Below are 21353 nucleotides of genomic sequence, written 5' to 3'. Positions count from 1 at the left end.
AAAGGAAGATAGAAGAAAGGGAAAAAAAGAGTGGAAAGAATTGGTACTGCTCAAAAGTCCAGTCTCAAGATTGCGTGGACCCCTTTGGCTCAGACAGTCCAATTCCACGCTGGTTCCCTCTCCCCCCAAAGCGAAGGGATCGCAGAAAGATTGCCCAGTCCAGAACGGGCTTCAGACGATGCAATGCCTTAGAAACCCCGGATATGCAGAGAAAAGCAGGCTACAACCAGCGAATCATGTTTTCCCAGGAACCAATGAAGCCCCATAGGACAAATGGGAATTCTCCATTCTGCAACGTCATCGGTATCCGGGCAGAATCTTCCTTGATTTCACCAATCATGGAAGAGAGAGTTCGGTGCAGACAGAGAGAAGGGAGGGAAGGGGGATATTTTCACTCACATTTTAAAACTTCTGCGCGGCGTTTCCTTGTTATCTGCGCAGCTTAGAGGGAACATTGGCGACCGCCCGAGGAGGGAGGGGAGCGGGCGCCCGGCACACAGAAGAGCCGCATTAAAGTGTGTAAAGAGCCGCATGTGGCTCGCGAGCCGCAGCTTGCCGACCACTGTGCTAGAACATACAACGTACCCAGGGAGGTACATATTAAATTTCTCAGAAAAAGCACAAGAGATGAAATTCTGAGTGCACAAAGGGGGCAAGACTTGAAATACCAGGACAGGCAAATAACCATTCTGAAACAGATCCCCAAGAAAGTGAGGGAAAAAAGAAAAAGCTATTCGCAGCTAGCGGAGAAATTATACCAGAAGGGGGTGTGGTTCAGATGGCTGATGCCTGAAGGTATGCTAGTATTATGGGAGGACACAAGAGTTAGAATTAACACACCCCTAGAGGCACAGGCCTTTATGGAAAAAAACAAAGCTCTCTTAGAAAAACCAGATGATCCTACACCAGATACACAGGACACGGGAGGGGCCGGAGCTCTGCCAGCGGGGGGAGATGGGGCGACACCAAGAAAACTCAGATCACAAAAATGAGTGAAAAAAAAAATCTGCTTGACATAAATTGACCAAAATTATTAATTGAATTTATATGCTGACTATATGTTACTATTTAGTAATGGAATTTTCTGTAAATGTATACTTTGAGGATGGAGGGAGAGGGCACCTACCGCACATTGCAAGCGCCACAATTTGTACCTTTCCACTACCTTTTTCCCTGTAAAATTTTAAAAAAACCAATAAAACTTTGTTTTTAAAAAAAGAATAGTTGGTAAGCCATTAAGCTGGGAAATTGGATTGCAATTACTTCTTTGTTGAAAAAGTAGCTGTCTGGAACTGGTTTTTCAAATGGACAATAAGTTGTGCCTTTCACTTCTTCAACACTTCATTGAATAATTATCTTTGTTGAGTTAAAAGAGGTTCTTTTCAATCACAGCTGTTACTCCTTTTGAAGATTTGTGCCATTTTGGAGATATTGTTATTGCTGAATGACAAGAGAGCTGCTGTGAAAAGCTAAAGGTAATGGTCTCCCTGTCAGTCATGTCTGACTCTAGGGCAGGGGTGGCGAACATGCGGCTCGCGTCGACCGTACTTCCGGGTTTAGCGCGCGATCTGAGCCACAGCATACTAAATAATGGTAAGAGGCAAAGAGCCTCATTTATTTTGGCCGCGAGCCGCATGTTAAGTTAAGATGAAGTCTTAAGTTAAGATGAAGTGGAAGATGGGTAATAATTAGGGGAATGGAGACTTTGGGTTGTGGAGTCCACTTTTTAAAAAAAATACAAAAAAAACAGCCCTTAGAACTTGAACTTTGCTAATCAGAATAAAATGCTAAGACTAAGTAGTCAGAGGAAGGTTGTAGCAGTACTGTCAGTCACCTATTGCACCTCATCATGAATCAAGTATTCTATATTTTAAAAAATACAAACTTATATCTTAGTTACTAGAGATCAAAGTGTCCAAGGAAATAGATTAATTCAAATGCAATGAATTAATCATTATACTGAAGTTAAAAGACAAGCAATTATCAGAATGGTGGCTATGGCAGAGATCTTTCTAAATTTTTAACATTTCATTTAACTTAAAATACTGGAAGTTGGAAAAGATTGGTGATCTGCCAATCATTTGTAGATATACCAAACCCATAGAATCACAGGGTTGGAAGGGACCACAGAGGTGATTGTTCAATTTTATCTTTAAATAAGATTAAGACAATTTGCTTTGTAATCCAGTCTAAGATTAAGAAATGCTGCTCCTCTATATCTTTCTTTTGAGTCTTGTATGATTTTGAATCTTGCTCCCCCACCCCACCACCCAGCTTCCAGTTGGTGCCATTTGGAATAAAACATTTATCTTAGATAATATCTAAGTTTCAAGGAATTGTTCATTTCATTCAATAATTTGTTATAATTGTTTTCAAATGTATTATTATTATATCCTATTAAATAAGAGTTCTAGATATTTCACTATATTTTTCTCATATCCCAATCCCCCTTTTCATGTTTTTTTTTCATTGGAAATTGAATGCCTTATTATCTTACTTTTCATTTAATTTTTTATCTCTAAAAGGTAGCCAAAAATCTTTGGATTCTGCCATTAGTATCTTATGGAGCTTTGTGTTTGCATAATCGTTACTACTATATCATTTGCATAGCATTTCATCTTGTATCTCTTTCTACCTGAATCTTTAGCTGAAATATTTGTTTAGCTTTTCAGTTCTGGCCCGCCAGGACCTCCTAACCCAGGGGTGTCCAAACTTGGGAACTTTAAGACTTGTGGACTTCAACTCCCAGAATTCCCCAGCCAAGTTTGGACACCCCTGTCCTAACCAATTATAAATAATAAAAGAGAAAATGCCCATCCTTGCCTTTGACTTTCCATATTAAAAGATTGTAGAGATTATTCCATTTACTGTGAATTTTAACTTGTCAAAAGCTTTGTGTCTAAAAATATTTCCGTTGCCTTCCGTTGCAGCTCTAATGGGTTTATAAAAATTTATAACAAAAAACACCTGACTGAGCATGTTATATTATGTGTTTAATATATTATTGTTAAAATTATATGCTTTTGTGTGAGTGTTTGTCTGTTTTGGCAGGTCACTGCGTGGTGTGGCTCTCTGACTCTCACAGTTTAAAATTTTGGCTCTTTTTGTCGAACTTGTTCGCCACCCCTGCTCTAGGGCATAGTGCTCATCTCCGTTTCTTGGCTGAGGGAGCCAGCATTATCTGAAGACTATTTTCATGGTCATGTGGCCAGCATGGCTATATGACAAAGGCACCTAGAATGCTGTTACTTTCCCACTGAAGTGGTACCTATTAATCTATTTGCATTTGCATGTTTTTGAACTGCTAGGTAGGCAGGAACTCACCCTGTTGCATGGAGCTCAAGTCTCAAACCCAGTGTTGTGTCCCATTGGTTGCCAGCAGAGATAGCTGCAGTGTCAGATGAGGAGGAGGTAGAGGGAGACCCTGGGCCAGCTTCGGAGCCTTTGGAAGGCTTTGATAAGGAAACAGCATCCCCCAGGTGGAGAGGAAGCTGTCTTCAGGGCCTGAGCTGAGTGAGGGGGAGGAACAGATGGGGCCCATCCCAGATGTATGTATGCACAGAGAGGGGAGGGGTTTCTAACTGTTTTATCCTAACTGAATTGCACGGGAATCTTCAGATCCTGCTTCCTTTGTCCTGCAATCCCTTTCTTTCAATAAAAGGTTCCTTTTGAAAGGCTAAGTGCTTCAAGAGTTGTACTTTCTTGAATGGAGAAGATGGGCAGGCCCTTACAAGGGGTTTAGGAGTAGCCAGTTGTTGCAGACAAACATTAATTTCTAGTATACAGTAACCAATTTGGATTTATTTGATAAACCCAGGTTTGTTAGGACTAATTACATTTGATATTTTGTTCATCCCTATGAATAAAACTGTTACTGCCCTGCTTTAAAAAGGGGTTGTAAGTAAACATCTTATCACTACTTGCGAATGCTGGGTCAGAACATCCAGGCTGTCAGCTCTCCAGCTGATAAGCTCAGCATCTTTAACCGCTAAGCCATCGTTGCTGCAGGTGAGTTAAAATAAGTAAGCTTGGAGTACTTTTTTTAAAAAAACTTTGACGGAGAAACATAAGGATCTAGAAAGTTGTGGTTTTATTTTGTCATTTTTATGAATATATCACTTTTACTTGGTGTTGGAAGATGTATCACTCTTATTTGGTGTAGACCAGGGGCGTCAAACTGGATTTGAGGGCCTGATTAGCATTTGGGGGGGGGGGGAAGAGACAGGATGGATGCCTTCTGCAGCATCCTGCCAACCAAAATGAGGCACGGGGGATGAATGTGGGCCCCCTGTGTCCTGTTTTGGCTGCCAGAGGCACTGCGGACAAGTCCTTTGCTATTTCCAGGCTGGCCCCATGGGCCAGATTTAAACACCATGTAGGCCGCATCCAGCTTTCAGTTTGACACCCCTGTTTTAGACTTGTTGATGTCTAAAATCTTCCAACTTTAATGAATTCTGATTGGCTAGGAAATACCAGTTGATTTATAAAAGCCTGTTCTTTGACCACAAGAGGAAGCTAAAGAATAGATGAAAATGAAGAACTATAGAAATCATTAGATCCCCAAGCTATATTTGAAAAGTGATTAAATTAAACAATTCACTTTACAAATTATGTGTCAGGCCTGTAGTTATGTTTCTTTTAGGATCTTTGGCCTGCCACACTTTCTTATAATTCCTATGCTGTTTCATTAGTGTAGTAGTTGGGAGGGGGCAATAGAAAGGAGTAGGATTGTGGAATGTATTGTTGTCATTCTGTTATAGAAGCTCAAAGCTCACAGCACAGATGGTGTTTTCATCTGTATCCAATGGAAGATCAACATCCAATGGGGGAGTGGAGGACTCTAGAAGGAAAGTTTGTTCAGTTATTTGTGCTTTGAAATTAATTGGCTCAGGGGATGATGCCATCGATAGAATTTTGGATTATGTACATGAGGAGCTTCAGCAGAGGATGGGCTACATTTTATAAGAATCAGGAAGAATGTGTTTGGAAAACAACTGGCTCAGTTCAGGGTGAGGAGAAGATCATTTGAGTCCATAGACTTTGTGGTCTTCAGTCTATTTATTTTTCCATATCTAGCAATAGAAAAGAATAAATTATCTTTGGAAATCCATTGCTAATCTGATTCATTTTAAAATAATTTCCCCAAACTTACTCAGTTTTCAGTCTCCTTAATGTGCATTACAGGATTACAAATTACACCTATGTTTTACATTTCCCAAATTCCTTAAAGATCAAGTGTGAGAGGTGTTTGAAATAGTTAAATGTCCTAATTATTATTTTTAATATTACGTTTATCCTAGAAGCAAAAGATATATTATTTTATATACAGATAGCAGTTTATAGTGAACAAAGGCTAATATTGTGAGGTTGTGAGGAGTTAATAAAATTGAGAGGACATCACTTTTATTCCTTGCTCAGTCACAAAATCTACGTTGTCCCATTGTGAGAAAGAAAACAGTTCTTTAGGATTAAAGAGCACGCCTACCCAGGTTTCATGGCTCTCTGTTTTCTGTGGGAAATAGGTCTCTCCCCTTCCTCTCATTTCTGTTTTCTCTTATTCCTCTCGCTTTCTCTTCTTTCTTTCCTTTCTTCCTTTTCCCTCTTTCTTTCTCATTAAATACAATAGCAAATCCAAAATAAAGTTATTAATTGTGGGACATTGCTTCTCTCCAATCTTTTCATAGTGAACTGTAAGTTGATAGAAGCTGGCAAGATTGTACTAACAGCAATAGCACATATATTTTGATTTCTTTTGAATTTGAAACTAGCTTGCCATTGCTTTCATCATAGGTCTGACAAAGTTTTTCTTTCTTTCTCTTCCTTTCTCTCCCCCTTCTCTCTCTAATTTGTTTCCCTCTTTTCCCTCTCTCATTCTCTCCCTCCAGCTCTTTCATTTCTCTCCCCTTCTCTCTCTGATTTGTTTCCCTCTTTTCCTTCTTTCTCTCACTCCAGTTCGCTTTCATTTCTCTCTCCCTCTCCCCCTTCTCTCTGATTTGTTTCACCCTTTTCCTTCACTTTCTCTCCCTTCAGCTCTTTCATTTCTCTCCCTCTCCCCCTTCTCTCTGATTTGTTTCCCTCTCTCATTCTCTCCCTCCAGCTCTTTCATTTCTCTCTCCCTCTCCCCCTTCTCTCTCTCTCTGATTTGTTTCCCTCTTTTCCCTCTCTCATTGTCTCCCTCCAGCTCTTTCATTTCTCTCTTTTTTTTCTCCCCTTTTCTCGCTCTCCCCTTTTCCTTGCGCGCACATAAAGCAAAACACTCTCCTGGGCAGGGATCATGGCGGCGGGAACAGCGACTCCTCTTTCCGCTGGGGAGCAGCAGCAGTAGCAGCAGCAGCAGCCAGCACTGGATGCAGGGAGGGAAGAGCTCCAGTTCTCCTGTGCAACGCAGGAGAGCCCTGCTGCTCCTCATTCCCCTCCTTCCTGAGCCAACACGAAGGGGACCGCGCTGCACAGCCAGCTACTCACCTCATTATGCAGGGTCGGTAGCCGGAGGACGAGTCGCTACCGCCGTGAGGGGCCAGAAGAGTATTTTGTTTGCACGCGCGCATAAGAAAAGGATGAAAGCAAGAAAAGGATTGGAGCTCTTCCTGGCGCTGAGTTGTCTGTGAAGGGCGTGGAATCGCAAATAGCAGCCGAGAGGCTCGTGCCTTCTGGGGCGGAGAGCAGATCGTGCAACTGGGTCAGCAGGGAGCCGCAGGTCAAAGAGCTGCATACGGCTCTCAGGCCACTGGTTGCCGACACCTGCTTTAGGAGGACTGAGATGGGTTGGACAAGCCTTTCTAGACTCTGCCTTTATAACTCAATTGCCGATAACCCGATGTTGCCCGGGTGCTTGTTTGTCTGACAGGGAGTCATTGGGAGGGGCCTTTCTTCCCCTACTCCCATCATCCCTGCCCTCTTCCATGCGCTCCTCTTTCCCCCATTTTCTACGATCCTGGCACTTTGTCCCAAATCCACAAGGGGACGCCTTCTGCCAAGAGAAGGGAACATCAGGCGGTTCCCCATTATTACTCGCTCTCCTTAACAGCCCAGGGATTCCAGAGTTATGCTGGAACACACAGACACAGGGAGGGAGGGAGAGAGGGAGAGAGACTTACTCTCACAGTATTGTGAGGGGCCTTTCTTCCCTCTACTCTCCTACTCCTTTGACCATCATTCATGCCCTCTCCCTTCCCCCACCCATGCGCTCCTCTTTCCCGCCCGGTCTACGAAACTGGCTCAGAGAGTAAGTCTTCTGTGTAGCATGTTTGGTTAAAATTGCTTCAGGCATACCAGAGTTATGCTGGAACACACACACGCGCACACCGAGGGTGTTTTTCCCCCCAGGAAGTCATCTGTGTACCAAGTTTTTTTAAAATTGCTTGAGGCATTCCCGAGTTATGCTGGAACACACACACCGATGGGTGTTAGAGGTGTCTTACCCCCACATTATTTTTTCCCAGAGGGTAAGTCATTTGTCTACCAAGCTTGGTTGAAATTGCTTGAGGCGTTCCAGAGTTATGGTTGAACACACACACACCACACACCGATGAGTGTTAAGGGTGTCTTACCCCCACAGTATTTTTTTCCAGAGAGTAAGTCATCTGTGTAGCAAATTTGGTTAAAATTGATGGGAGGTGTTCCAAAATTATGCTGGAACACAGACACACCCCGGGGGTCTCTTACTCCCTCAGTATTTATTTCCAGAGGGTAAGTCATCTTTATACCAAGTTTGGTTGAAATGGCTCAAGGCATTCCAGAGTTATACTGGAACACACACACACACACACAAACCCCAGGGATCTTTTTTACCCACACAGTATTTTTTTCCAGAGGGTAAGTCATCTGTGTACCAAATTTGGTTGAAATTGCTTGAGTCGTTCCAGAGTTATGCTTGAACAAATATATATATACATACATCATTTTTTATTATATATTTTATTATGTGTGTGTGTGTGTGTGTGTGTGTAAAGAAAGACCAAGAAGATAGAAAAATAGATAAAAGATAAAGAAAAACTAGAGATATAACAGTATTCTATACAGTAAGCATAAAGTATTTACTGTTTAAATTATGTAAACAACTGCCTAATTTATTTGCATTATTTGCTTTTTTGATCGTCTCAAAAAGATTTTCCCATACTGAGGTTATTTCAGTCTGTACATTTTAGAATGTACAAGGAGATGCCTGGCAGGTTGTGATGCTTGAAAAAAACCCAGGCTGTAGTCAGTAGTTAAGGACAGAAAGCAGATGCTCAGTAAAACAAGATATATTTCATACTTCTGTCATATTTGGTTAGCACTTATTTTTAATTTTCAGTTTAATACACAATATGAAGTGTTATAGTATAATGCCAAGGTGAGCATACAATACTTATTTCTTTCTGTTGGGACTCCAGAAAGCAGTACTTGTGTGTTCTGGGTAAAATAAGCTGAATCAGGGTCTTGGCTCACTTCTCCTTGTTTTTGATCTCAGGCTGTTGACAGCTACACATCTGTTATGAAGGCAATCTGTTTTCTGTATGTTCTTTCCGTTCATTATCTATTTCTATCCACACCCAGTAGAGCAGATTGCCTTTGCTTTGATGACTAAATGTTTTAGTAACTAGAACTTCCGCAAAATCTCTGAAAAAGCAACAGCCAACATGTTTTGTTTTGTTTTTGTTTAATGGTGTGTTTGGTTTTTGCTTGGCAGCAGGTCTTGCTATTGTGTGAATTTATTTCTTTTGATCCATTTCTTGTCCTTAAACAGGAATTTGACTTTTCTTTCAGTGAACAGACTAGCAGATTGTGGGTTTGCCCCCCCCCCAAAGAGTGGGCTAACTCATAATGAAGACAACACACAGGTTTCTTGATACACGAGTGGCCCAGAGCGTAATCTGTAACCCCCTTTTATTAAGAGGGTATAAGGAAATAATATATTATTGGTTACATGAAGCATTTCTCCTAATATGGTTATTTTTAGCTATACCTGCTTAAGCGCTTTCACCACGTGTTTCCTATGCTGCTAGTAACTTCCTCAGTTTGAAAGTTCCTGTTAAGATCTAAGCATTGCTATTGTCATTGCAAACACAGCTTTCTAATTTGGGTCCTCCCAGTGGGCATCCATCTCAACCCGCATTTACTACTCAATTTATTCCAGTCCCAAATTCCATATATGTGTTCCAATCAGGAAAACTGATCTGCACACATACCATGGTGACCTTGTTCCCACAGCAGATACCTTGTACACAGAGCTTCCTTTTTTCATTCATTCTGGAGTAAATAATGTGAAAGGCTTTACTAAGGCAGAATACCAACAAATAGCTGAAATGGCAAAGATGAGGTCATGAAAACTAAGGCTCAGAATGAACTAAGACTTGCAACAAATGTCAAATGTATATTTAAACAGTTTCTTTCAACATATAAAAAAAAAGTCAAGGAAACAATCAGTCCATTAATGAGGGAAGGAGGCAAGGAAGTAACGGGCAGTAGAAAGAGCGTGGATCTTCTTAATTCATTCTTTGCATCTGTCTTCACGCAAAAAGATAATACAGGCCAACTTACAAAAAACATAACCCTAAAAGACAGACTAGGAATACAAATTAAAATAAGAAAATGGTAAGAGAACACCTGTCTACTCCAGAAGAGTTCAACCACTGATGAATTACATCCCAGAGTTTTGTATAATTTTGTATTAATTTTGTTTTGCTTCTATTTTTAAAACATTTGACGAATGTATTAAACAATATTAGAGATGAAATGTAGATGCACTTTTATTTCAGTGAGCAAGTACATGTGTTAAACCGTTTATAAATGACATGCTTATCTTTCTTAAGAGCATAAATAAAGATTGTAGCAAATGGAGGTAAATCCAATTCCAAGATATTCAGTCAGTGAAAGAATTAAAAAAAATACTTTTATTCAAACCAGGGCAGAGATATCTCAAAGCCAAAGACCCAGGAAAACCAAATGCTAAAATTCCAATCAGAAACGGCTTCGCTTTGTGTTTGTCTTTTGCATTTCTTTTACAAGAATGGGAGCATATCTTCAATGAATATTCTTGGTTGTTTAAATTAGAAAAACTGTACTGAATAGGAAAGAATTGTTTCTTTAATTCTGCACAACAGCTCTCATCTTAACTGGAGCCAACTACTTTCATATAATCTGGTTAACTTAAGTAAAATGAAAATATCAGTAAATCTCATAATTGACAAATTGGCATTTGGGGCCATTTTTGATCCCATCACTATTGCCATACATTTTTCAGTTTCAATAAAGTCAAACCCATATTAACCTTACCAGGGGTCTAGACTTGCTAGTTTGCAGATATAGGCATGGAAAAATATATTGACGAAAAGGAGCTAAAGAAGCTAAGGGGGAGTCAGGTAAACAGTACATTATCCTCACTTGTTTTCTACTGCAAATTGTACCCACTGTAAAATATATAATATATATTGTACAGTAAACTAAACACCTTACTAATTCTGAGAAAAAATGAACAACCAGCCTCTCTCAGAATGTTTTAACACAAATATATAGCAATGTTCTGCAGATTATATATTTGGTTTCTGATTGTACAATCAGCCAATTGCTCCCCAATGGGTTTCAGTCGGAATTGCAAATTTATAAATTCAGAATGCAAGTTTCACTGGATGCAATAAATGTTCATTTCACATTTATATGTTAGTTCACTAAAAATAATTCTGAAGACACTTTTGGATATCTTTTCCTAAAGAACATTAGTAAATACGGCATTTCCCAGGTGTTTATGTTCATTTTCTGATTCACTGGTATCTGCAAGCCTCTTTTGATTTAAGATTTTATTTGTAAGTTAGAAAAATAAGAATAAAAGGAAAGATCTAAAACAGGCTTTGATTTTTTTAAAAACTTCCACGCTTTCCTATGATGCCCCCCAATGCTATTTTTTCCTAGTTTCCACATAATTATATTTCTCAACTTATGTTAAACAGGAAACCCTCCATTTAATTATCATCCCCCTCTCCCCTTTTGAAGTCTTCATTATATTCACTTCTAGTGAAAAACACAGCGTGGTTATTCTTATGAACTCCGCCTGGAATCAGCAAAATTCATCATTTCACTCCTAAGAAGAAAAAGATAACATATAAGCAAAACCAAAATGACAAGACTTAGTCTGCAATGCTACATGTAGCTCTCTAATCATGAAGCCTATTAATAGAAAAAGTGGAACTCACCTAAGTTTTAATTGAAAGTGTAGCTTTCAGCACCTCCACGGCCAAATCCTTAAAAAAAAAAAACTAATATAAGCATTAAAGATTTTAATGGCACTTCTCCATTTTTCAGTCCAAGACAAGTGCTTGTCCTTCATTTTGAGATAAGGTATTTGGATAAGGTTTCTGTGTTACCTGATGAACCAGAAAAAAAAATCAGAAAAAATGCTAAATGCTAGCTAAGATCTTTTAGCTTATGTTTCTTTCTTCTATACCAGGGCTGCCAAACTCACGACCCACAGGCCAGATGTGTCACGCACTGGCTACGCCCATGCCCAGATGAGTGAAGGGGGGAAAAGTTGTGATACATCATGTGATGATACTGTGACAATGCAAGTTTGACACCCTTGTTCTATACCTTTCAGATATAGAGAAAATATTTTTTTTTGTTTTGGGTAGGGTTATCTATAACCTGCTCTGTAGTGATGACATAAGAATGTATTTAAATAGACTGAAGCTTCCTGTTAAATAAGACTATAACATTTATAGTTTGGCAGCAAAAATGTAACAATATCCTTAATAAACGGAAGACTTCTATGACATTGTCTTAGTGAACATGCACTGAAGATAATCTGACACCTCACATTGGAAAAATCCTACTCTGCAGAAATTTGCCATGCTTTTTGTAAAATTTCCTATTAGAAACATATAGAAACATGTTGGGGAATATTATTCCCCCAATCTGTTGTAAAACATGGATTGCTATCAAAACAAGCTTTCTGTTTGGCAAGCTTAATCCTAATCTAAAATGAACAGAATACATCAGTGTTGCTAATATTTTTCTGTTTTTCTAGAACTTCAGCCAAGTAGTTGAGAAAAATATGTAGCAAGATTTCCAGTGTCATACCAAACCACAATTCACATTTTAACTGAACAGGGAAATAAGGGGGAAAATTACTGGGCCCTATAGGATTTGGTAGCGTTCCCTTTCCAAGGTCATTAAGTTGATTCCAATTCTTAAGAAGAAAAACAGACATACCAGAACTTTGTCCCTTGCAGCTAATCTCTCTGATTTTTCACCTCTTTAAATCTCTTTAAAAGCCTTAAAATATCAGGTAATTGGGCAAAGGGTGGGAATGCAAAAGATTTACAGATCTTTCCCAGACTTCAGTTATGCTACTGACCCAGGGGAAATTTAGAACAGCTGCTGGCCTAGTTTAATAAATTTTTTCCCATAGCTTAGAAAAGAAAATTTAAGAAGTCAAAAAATAGTGACCATGAAAACTGTCAGACAGGACTTTTGAACTGCTAGAAAGCTGGAGCATTTTGCAATACAACATAGGATTGCCCAGTATATAATTTAATAGCCAGTTTTTACATAAAATCCTTTATATTTTATTTATGCTATTTTTATTTGGATTTATTTATGCTACTTTTTAAATAGCAAAAGTATTGCATCTATCCAAGATTTTTTATATGCTTTCAACCCTAATGCCATACATAGAATTTCAGAATGAATCATCTCTCAGATGTTACAGTGATAATGCTTCAAATGTTATCGTTGAGTTCTCAATTCAAAATTTGTTTAGAAAAACATTATGTAAGGAAACATTTGTTACAAAATATATGTAGAAATGCATCTGAAATAATATACATATTGTTAAGCAGACTTTAACAAAACATTGAAAGCAAATGAGTCAATGGCATAGAACAAATGTACTGTTATAAACTCATTTTCAAGAGAAAATGAGTGAAATTCTACTTGACTGGCCTTCTGATCCTTACTTCAGATGTGGCATACCAACAGTGAGACATTAGAATGATGCCACATATAAATGCTATTCATTTATTAATTTTTATATATTTATTAATTTTTATGGTGTCCATCTCATTATCATACAACTCTGGGTGGCTAGCTAAAATAGGCGTGTGTGTGTGTGTAGGTAGGTTAGGTAGGTAGGTAGGTAGTTTATAGAATAAACTTGCTGTCTCTTACCTTTGGGTCCAAACAATGCAGCATAGCAGGGGTAGTTGCAATAAGGTTTCCCATCATGCTGAAGAAATAAGAGAAATATCTCAAAGGCAACATAAACAAAATTATATATGATGGAGTCTATTTAAATTTTTGTTCCATTACCTTCTCCTTCTGAGAACGGAGGCAGACACAAAGTCTTGTAGCTGCCAGTTTATTTCTCCCCAAAGTTAAGCAGGCAGGTACTTTGCAGTGGAAACAGATTAACATTAAGAGCTATAGGCCTGCTTTTGTCCCCATAGTTCCCTCTCATTTGGACAGACATCTCAAGTATGATATCTGTTGTCCAGCTTTTCTGCACAGATTTTCCCCCCAAGCATCATTGGAGAACATGGCCATTTACAGAAGAACATATTCCCAAAAGTGGTATAGGAAAAGCATTCTTATTGTCCTTTAAATGGTTTGATAGCTAAAGATAAAAGCAGGTAAACATTGAAAAGAACAGTAAAACAGTTACTAAAAGAACTAAGCTATGAGACAGTACAAAACTGTTCTTCAAGCCAAGAACATGCATGTCTTCATGTAGTACACTTACCTCTGCATGGCCACCTGCATTTAAGGTCTTCTTGCATTTTTCACACTTCAAACATGGCCGGTGCCAATCTTTCCCAAGGGAGGTGACTTTTTCAGCTATGATAATATTGGGGGGGGGGGGGGAGGGAAGGAGAGATATTGCTGTGGCTACTTTATCAAACAGACAATATGCTTGCTTTTGAGCTGTTGCCTTCTATCACTGCCACTGCTTTATTATCAGTCAGTCAGTGAATGCAGTCACCACCCCTTCTGCAGAAAGAAAAAATTTAAAAACCCTTTTCTCATAGCCCCAATTCATCTTCTATTTCTGTAAATAATAAAACAAGTTATTTAGTTGCTAGCAAGATGATTATGTCCTGAAAGATGGAGCATACTGAGTGGGAGTTGTCTGGAAAGAATGAGTTAATAATAATCAAAACTCAGCTGGATGTTACATAGTGAGCAGGTAAAGAAAAAAGTTATAGCTGGTGCTAGTTGGGAAACAACTCTGACTACTATAGAGAAGATGAATCTGAAGTAAGGCCTACAATCACAGAAAGATCATACTCCAGAAAGGAAAAGTATTCTGAGATGTCTTGACCTTCAGAAGTGTTTGGAGAAGAAAAAAATTATATGACATGAAAAAAGGGAGCGAGGTCAGAGAACAGATCACTTATCAGGCTATTTTCTGGAAGGTGCAACATCAATTGGATGACCAATTTATATATTTTGTGTGAAAGGAAATTCTGGAAGTGCTTAAACCATCCATGTAGAAAAAACTTTGGTTAGATTCTTTGAACAGTCTTTTAAAAATCTGTGTATAATTCAGTTCTTCTTTTATTGCAGTCACATGATAACAGTTGCCATAGAGAAAATTGCTGGGTAAGACAAGAAAATGACTAAGTTGTTTGTCTCAATTTTATCCAAGTCTCTCCCAGTAACAAAAACAAAACGAAGGTAAAGCAAAACTTAGATTTTTTTAAAATAATAAATACCCCAAAATTACTGCAGGAGAATCCCTGCTGGAATCTTGCATTTTAAAAAGAGAAAAGGTGGGGGTAGAGGTGAGATAGGGAAAGGGAATGATACTGGTTTTTGAATGATTTAAGGATCATTTGAACGGTGGGAAAATGTCTCCTTTGGTTTTTCTGCAAATGCCTCAGGATTACAACCATTTTCTAGGATTCAAATATTCTCCTCATTGTTTGAATATTAAGATAATTTTATTTCTAAACTATAAGTACTATTGTGTGGACTAGATTGTTAAATCTACTGCGGATGGAAGATTCTGAAAGCTGCCAAAGCATTGTTTATCTATTCCAAACTAATTTAAGACATGAAGAACAACCTTGCTCTGAACAATGAAAAACATTTATATGTACTTTCAGATTTCTAAAATATACTTTCATAGGTGTCTGAACAGTTGTTTGACAGGCATTCATTCTCCTAAGTATTTAAAATATTGAGAACTGATCATAGAATCATAGCTGGAAGAAACCTTGGAGGTCATCTACTCCAACTTCCTGCCCAAAGCAAGAGAACTTATTCCATCCTGGACAAATGACGACAGTGGACAGGGCTGTGGCCTGTTGGGAACTGGACTGCTGAAACAACAGGCGAGCACACAAAGCTTCATTTGCGTATGCACAGGATTTAGGTTGCACGTGTGAAACTATTCTCTCCTTCTACCACTGAAGCTGCTGCCACCACAGGTCCGTGGAATCAAAAAGGTTGGGGGGGGGGCTCTGTTCTTGAAGACTTCCAGCAATGGCACACCCACAACTCTGGGAGGTAAACTCTTTCATAGATTATTTGTTCTTACTGTCAGGACATTTCTCCTTAGTTCCATATATATAGTATGTATGCTTTCAATTGAATATGTGCTGCACAGCAGACAGCTTATCACGGTAACATGAGCCCAGTTCAGCAAAATACTTTTGGATCATAATGGTACACTAGCACAACCATTTGATGATCCAAATAACAGAAATATTTATATAGCCTTGAATGTCTGGAGAAAGAATTAGATTATTTTTGTACATTATTAATAATTAGATTATTACTTTTCTTTACATATGGGTATTTCTGCATTTTACCATACTGCAGATCTGTTTACATTTTCTTACAAAGATTAAACAAAATGCTTAACAATAAAAATGTCCATTGTGACAAGGGTGGTCTTTAAGACTTTCTATGCCTAGTATTTTTAAAGAAAACAATTAGGTAATATGGAGTGAACTAGGTCAGCTCAGGAAGCCATTAGTCATGGCTTATAGTGTCCAGGGAGAATTGCCCATTCTATGTTTGCTATTAACTTCATTTGGGAAGCCTTTGTGTTAATTTTAAGCATTTTGTTTACTTTTATTTTCTCTTCTTCAGTTGCATGTATTCCTCCCACTTAATTATTTTTACATATTTTTATAACAAGAATTGTATTGCTGAATATTTACTTAAGATGTAAAGCAGATAAACATAACATATAACTAAGAGGTTGAAATCAAAAGCTCTTGTGGACAAAAGATTAGTTAACTGTTCTATGGCAGCAAATAAGTTTGAACAGCTATTACTCATTTCTGTTCAAAAGGCCCCATTATGTGCAAAGGAAAACAAACAGCAACTTTTCTAAGAAGTGCTGTGGGGGGAGATAAGACAGACAGACTGACAGACATACAATATTTTATGGGCTTTGACATATTCAGAGCTAACTCTCTTATGTTCTAAAACTGTACTTGGCACTAAAGAAATACCCCAGGATAAAATCTCAAGGTTCCTCGTATCATATTACATTGTATCACCAATTTGATATTGTACTATCTTCCAAGATGCATCCTGTAGCTCTGAATAATGTACAGTAAAAACATGTTGCACCAAACTCCTTTGATTCCCTCACATAACACCCATGAAATATTGCCATGGTCCTGTACAAACTTGATGCGTTGCTTGGCTTGGACAGCATGCTAAGGCTAATAAGATTTGTAAATAATTTACAATCTAGTGTGTACAGATTGCACTTAACCAGAGTATAATCTACAAACAATACAAATCTAGATTAATACAGTGCCAAGCCATATATCATAAATATCACGGATTTGCCTAAGGCATGAACTGAGCCACACACGTATACACTTTTCAATCTGAAAAGCTGGATTAATTATTTCTCTTGATCTTTTTATATTTCTGGTTGCCTAATTTACAGTATTGCATTGTGTATGTAAACTAAGTAATTAATTCTTGGTGTTTAGAATCTAGGGTATTCCATTTATTATGAAATCTACAAGATTCATTTCTGTATTCTATATTCTTGGCATGAAAAATCTCTGAACCTTGATTGGACTTCTGGTAGCCGAAGGCGACGGACGCGTGCGTCCGTCATTCGTCTTTTCAGTGGGCTCCCCTTAAGCCTAGGGGGAGCACAGGGTGCCTTGGAGGGGCGCCCTGCCATAAGGGCGGCTTGCTGGGACCCCCTGGAACGGCGGCGGCTGCGGTGGGTCTCCAGCTTTGCCCCAGGAGCCGGAAAGCATAGGGGGTGCGTGGAATGCCACCGCATGCCTTCGCCGAACGGAGCCGGGAAGGAAACGAGCAATTTGAAAGTTGCAGCTGAAGTGCAGTGAGGTGGGAGGTCTCCCCAAGTCTTTTATTGTTTTACTCAATTGATTGAATTGCAGTTTTTCTGAGGACTCTGTTTCAACCTTTGGAAGAGTTAAGATTGGAGGGGGGGGAATTTCCACCCCCCTTGGAAAAACGGCACTTGCAAAATCTCTCCCTCTCATAGGAGAGAGAGAGAGAGTTAAAAACTTACTTTCACTTCCCCTAAACAATGGGAAGAAAAAATTTCTGACCACAATTGCAAGAGAAAGGATGGTTGAACTGACTCTTCTCTAAACTATCTATGGGAACTTTGGTCTTGTTGTTTCCTGACCACCTGTAAAGGCTAAGCCAAGATGGCCAACTTCCTCTTTCTTCTTTGTCTCTATGAATGAATCTCCTCCCTTGGAAGATTTTATGGCTCTGAACTAGTTTCCATCCCAGAGATCTCCAGGAGCCTCTCTAAATACGTTTTTCCCTTGGATTTGGAATATTTTGATTTACTTATTTGATTTAGTCCAGTATTAGAAGATTTATTCTCTCTTGGATTTGCCTGCCTTGTGATCTCTACCGGCTGTGCTTCCCTGCAGATGCCATTTCTTTGTACAGATTAATAACTATTTCTGAGCTTCATGATGGGTCCAAAAAAGGTACCGCCTGGCAAGGCTTCATCGGCCCCGACATCTTCTACATCAAGTCCGATTGCTCAGTAGTCACAACTGGAGTCATTTCTACAACCTAAAGCGCCTGAAGAGAGTGCAAGGGATTTGTCTACCCACCAGATGCTTCAATCCATCTTAAAGGGACAGGATGAAATAAAAAAAACAACTGCAAGACTTAAATGATCAGCTCAGAGAAACGAAACAACAAGCCACACGGAATGAACAGAGAATAGGTGTACTGGAGGAGGGTGCGGTTGGAATGAGGGATGAGGTGAAGACAATTCAGAGAGGGAATGTAGAATTTGAAAATCACATGATAAAAATGGAATTTGAAAGGATGTCTTTTTTCCTTAGGTTCCAAAATCTGCCAGAAGTTGAGAATGAAGATTTTAAGATTATGACCACAATACTAGCAGAATATATTAATAGAGATAAACAACAGCTTTGGTGGGACATTGACTTGATCTATAGGATTAACTCAGCCTATGCAAGAACACACAATGTTCCAAGGGAAGTTCATGTTAAATTTCTTAGAAAGACCACAAGAGATGAGGTTCTAGGAGCTCAAAGGGGAGGACCACTAAAATATAAAGATAAAGAAATAACCATTCTTAAACAGATTCCAAAGAAAGTAAGTGATAAGAGGAGGAAATACTCCTCTTTAGCAAAAAAATTATATAACAAAGGGGTCTGGTTTAGGTGGCTATTACCAGAAGGCATGTTGATTTTCTGGGAGGGCAGCAGAATTAGAATTAATACAGTTGTGGAGGCGGAGGCTTTCACTAAAAAACACAATGCTCTCCTAGATGAAATGGGGGAATGCTACACAAGAGATGAGGGAGGGAGGGGCTGAGGCTCTGCCAACAGACGGGGGGGGGGAGGATGCAACAAGTAGAAGACTCAGATCACAAGAGTGATTTGAAACATTATTGCAATTGTTGTTACAATGTACCTTTACGGAAGTGATACAAAACAAAACGATTGAAATATAATGATGATTTAGTGTTAAACTCAAAACTGCTAATCAAATCAAAATGTTGATGTTTTTTCTACCCTTGTTTGTAAAAGTTGTGAGACTTGGGGGGACTGCTCTCCCCCACACGATGTAGCTGTCAAAATGTTTTTACACCCTTTTAACCCTTTTTCCTTGGAAAAATTTGTAAAAATCAATAAAACTTGTTTTAAAAAAATCTCTGAACCTTAATAGTATATCCCCGTTAAAATACTTGTTTCTCCCTTCTCCTACTGGTAAAAATTAAATACGCTAGGAATTTATAATTCAGGTGATAGCAATTGGCAACTAGCATTTCTTCTTATTTCTTGTCTTTTTGTCTTTCTCAGGCCTAACTTTTCTGCACATAGGTTCCTCAAGTATATGTTCTCCAAGAGATGTCTCCAAGAACAGTTGATTATACTATTTTAATAGTTTCTTATTGGCTTCAAGCAAATTTTATATCATTTGGCCACTCCATCAGAAATACCGGAAAATATATTTATAAAGTGATAGTCAAGCATTAACCACGATATACTTCATTTTTTATAATGATAACAGGTATATAGCTCCAACTGGATTTTAGATCCAATCAAAGGGCACTTTCCAACCCTCAAATATGGCTTTTTAGAAAGCTTGAAATTTATTTTTACAACCCCCTACCATATCCCAAAGTCTGGCACTTTTCACATTAATTGAGACAACAACTCTCATGATGGTCAGCCAGCAATACAACACTGAGACTTCTTTTAGGTCCTTTAGGAGAATCTAGAAACACACAAAGCAGTTTAAAGTAAATTGAGTACCATTCTCTTACTCCAAACCTCCTCTCTCCTCCTGCAACAGGCTATAATCTCCACGCCTCCCATTTTTTCTTGACACTCTCCTTTCCGCTTTAAGGTATGAGAAGTTTTATATTAAAATATATTTTATTCTTTATACTGTTTCCATTTTCTATTAAAATATTAAGAGATTCCACCATGGTCTGAGAATCAGTGTCTCCACTAAATACCGTAATTGAGAGTCAAGCTGAAACTAAATTAATCAAGTAAAAATAGCAAACGGAAAATATTTTACCCAAATTTCCTCAAGCCTCCAAATTACCCAGACCTGATCCACATATCAAAGGATAAGGTCTACAAATACAATTAGAGTTAATTAAATTAGGTCTTCCAACAGAACTGCATATTCACAAGAATAAACATCATAGACATACCTACATACACACACACACTCAAGTGTCACCCTAGAATCAGCACTTCCACACCCAGGGCAAGCTCCCTATTAGATTGGGTTGTTGTGCCCCATTTCTCTAGAGCTGCCCTTAAAGGCAAACGGTTTGCTTTTAGGAATAAATATTTCTTCTTTCCTCACAGCTGTCTGGATCTCATTTTTATTTATTCTTGTGCAACCTCCGCTGGAGTTGGAACACCAAATTAATATTCTAAGAAAGGAAAGACACTTTTTAAAGTTCTAGAAGTGCAAAGTATGGAATCTAGGACTGGTATGCTAAAATCGTTTAGTGGCGCGTGCAAATGTGCGAGACAATAATTCTCAATGCACTGAGATGCACCAAAAAGTTAGGATCAGATTACAACAAAAAACTATAGAGAAATCGAGAAAAACATAATAGAAGTGGACTTTAGTCCAAGCCGGTGCCCTTTTCCTAATCGAAATTGCGTCTCCGAAGTTCTCTGCTGTACAGAATACCTCGAGCTCAGATACTACAGCGAGCTCCCAGGATCTGGGGCGCTCTTCTAGTGCTCCAAATTCTCTGTACTTCGGGATTAGCCATTACCAGCCCCGAGAATCTCTGTTCTGAATCAGCCTTGATTCACACGCAACGCCTGCTGCAGGGAACACCTCATATTTTAGTCTCTTAAATGCTTTTCGGAATTGGTTCCGATAGTAGCCCTTCTTTGCTTTCTCCATCCCGGCTGCATCTGTCCTGAAGTGAGGAAGGGGCAGTAATTCTCCCTTACCGAAATAGACCTCCTTCTGACAACGAGGACACTTGGGCATGGCGTCGGCGAAGGCGCAATCAATCCGCAGTGCAACGAGGCAGCAAGTGAGGCTTCCGGCAGAAAATATCTCGCTTTATCGCCTCGGGCCACGCCCGCGAGGGCAGTGGAGCTGGAAGGGAGGACCGCGCTTTCGGAGCAGCAGCAGTAGTCTGCAGTTTTAGGCGCGACCGTCAAAAGTAAGGCCTGGGAGGGTAGATAGCATGGTGGAGATGCTTTAGGAAAGAAAACCCTTCTAAAGCGGAGGGAAAGAAAGTTCTTGGAAAACAGCAGAAGCTCTCAAAGGATCGTAGCTTCAATTCAATTGCAGTTAGGAACTTTTAAAAAAGAATACATTTGAAAGAGAATTAAACGGATCAAACTATTGCTTAGTTATATCATGATTGTTAGAAATTTATTATT

The 21353-nt window shown here is 39.0% G+C and overlaps 2 protein-coding genes across 4 annotated transcripts in view; both read right to left on the bottom strand.

The window, feature by feature from the left end:
• Positions 1 to 7005, bottom strand: part of LOC309389139 (uncharacterized protein) — a 29773-nt gene extending 22768 nt beyond the window's left edge. The window contains exon 1 of the mRNA XM_081947144.1: positions 6466 to 7005. The gene's annotated coding sequence lies outside the window, so the exon portion shown is untranslated. The remainder of the gene's footprint in view (positions 1 to 6465) is intronic.
• A 943-nt stretch (positions 7006 to 7948) lies between these two features.
• Positions 7949 to 21114, bottom strand: CRIP1 (cysteine rich protein 1). Of its 3 annotated transcripts, XM_081947153.1 has the most exons (6): positions 20913 to 21114; positions 13715 to 13809; positions 13144 to 13201; positions 11172 to 11219; positions 9198 to 9231; positions 7949 to 8765 (listed from the first exon to the last, which is right to left on the bottom strand). In XM_081947153.1, exons 1-4 carry the CDS (start codon positions 20950 to 20952, stop codon positions 11179 to 11181), a joined length of 234 nt encoding a protein of 77 aa, XP_081803279.1. In that variant the 5' UTR covers positions 20953 to 21114; the 3' UTR covers positions 7949 to 8765; positions 9198 to 9231; positions 11172 to 11178. The 3 variants fall into 3 exon arrangements, with proteins under 3 accessions (XP_081803279.1, XP_081803280.1, XP_081803278.1); XM_081947154.1 differs by lacking the exon at positions 7949 to 8765 and having other exon boundaries at positions 8824 to 9231; XM_081947152.1 differs by lacking the exon at positions 7949 to 8765 and having other exon boundaries at positions 8824 to 11059; positions 20913 to 21103.
• Positions 21115 to 21353: the final 239 nt, after the last annotated feature.

The sequence above is a fragment of the Natrix helvetica genome (genome assembly GCF_964273705.1).
Source record: "Natrix helvetica genome assembly, chromosome: 3".
NCBI classification, from domain to species: domain Eukaryota; kingdom Metazoa; phylum Chordata; class Lepidosauria; order Squamata; family Natricidae; genus Natrix; species Natrix helvetica.
This window is presented reverse-complemented; position numbering and strand designations above follow the sequence as displayed.

Bases quoted from the DNA above. Each gene is read 5' to 3' on its own strand.
- CRIP1 (XM_081947153.1), bottom strand. From the start codon at position 20,952: ATGCCCAAGTGTCCTCGTTGTCAGAAGGAGGTCTATTTCG. The intron at 13,810-20,912 runs GTAAGGGAGAAT...ATATTATCATAG, and splicing joins TCAGAAGGAGGTCTATTTCG to CTGAAAAAGTCACCTCCCTT. The intron at 13,202-13,714 runs GTAAGTGTACTA...TTATTTCTTCAG, and splicing joins ATGCAGGTGGCCATGCAGAG to CATGATGGGAAACCTTATTG.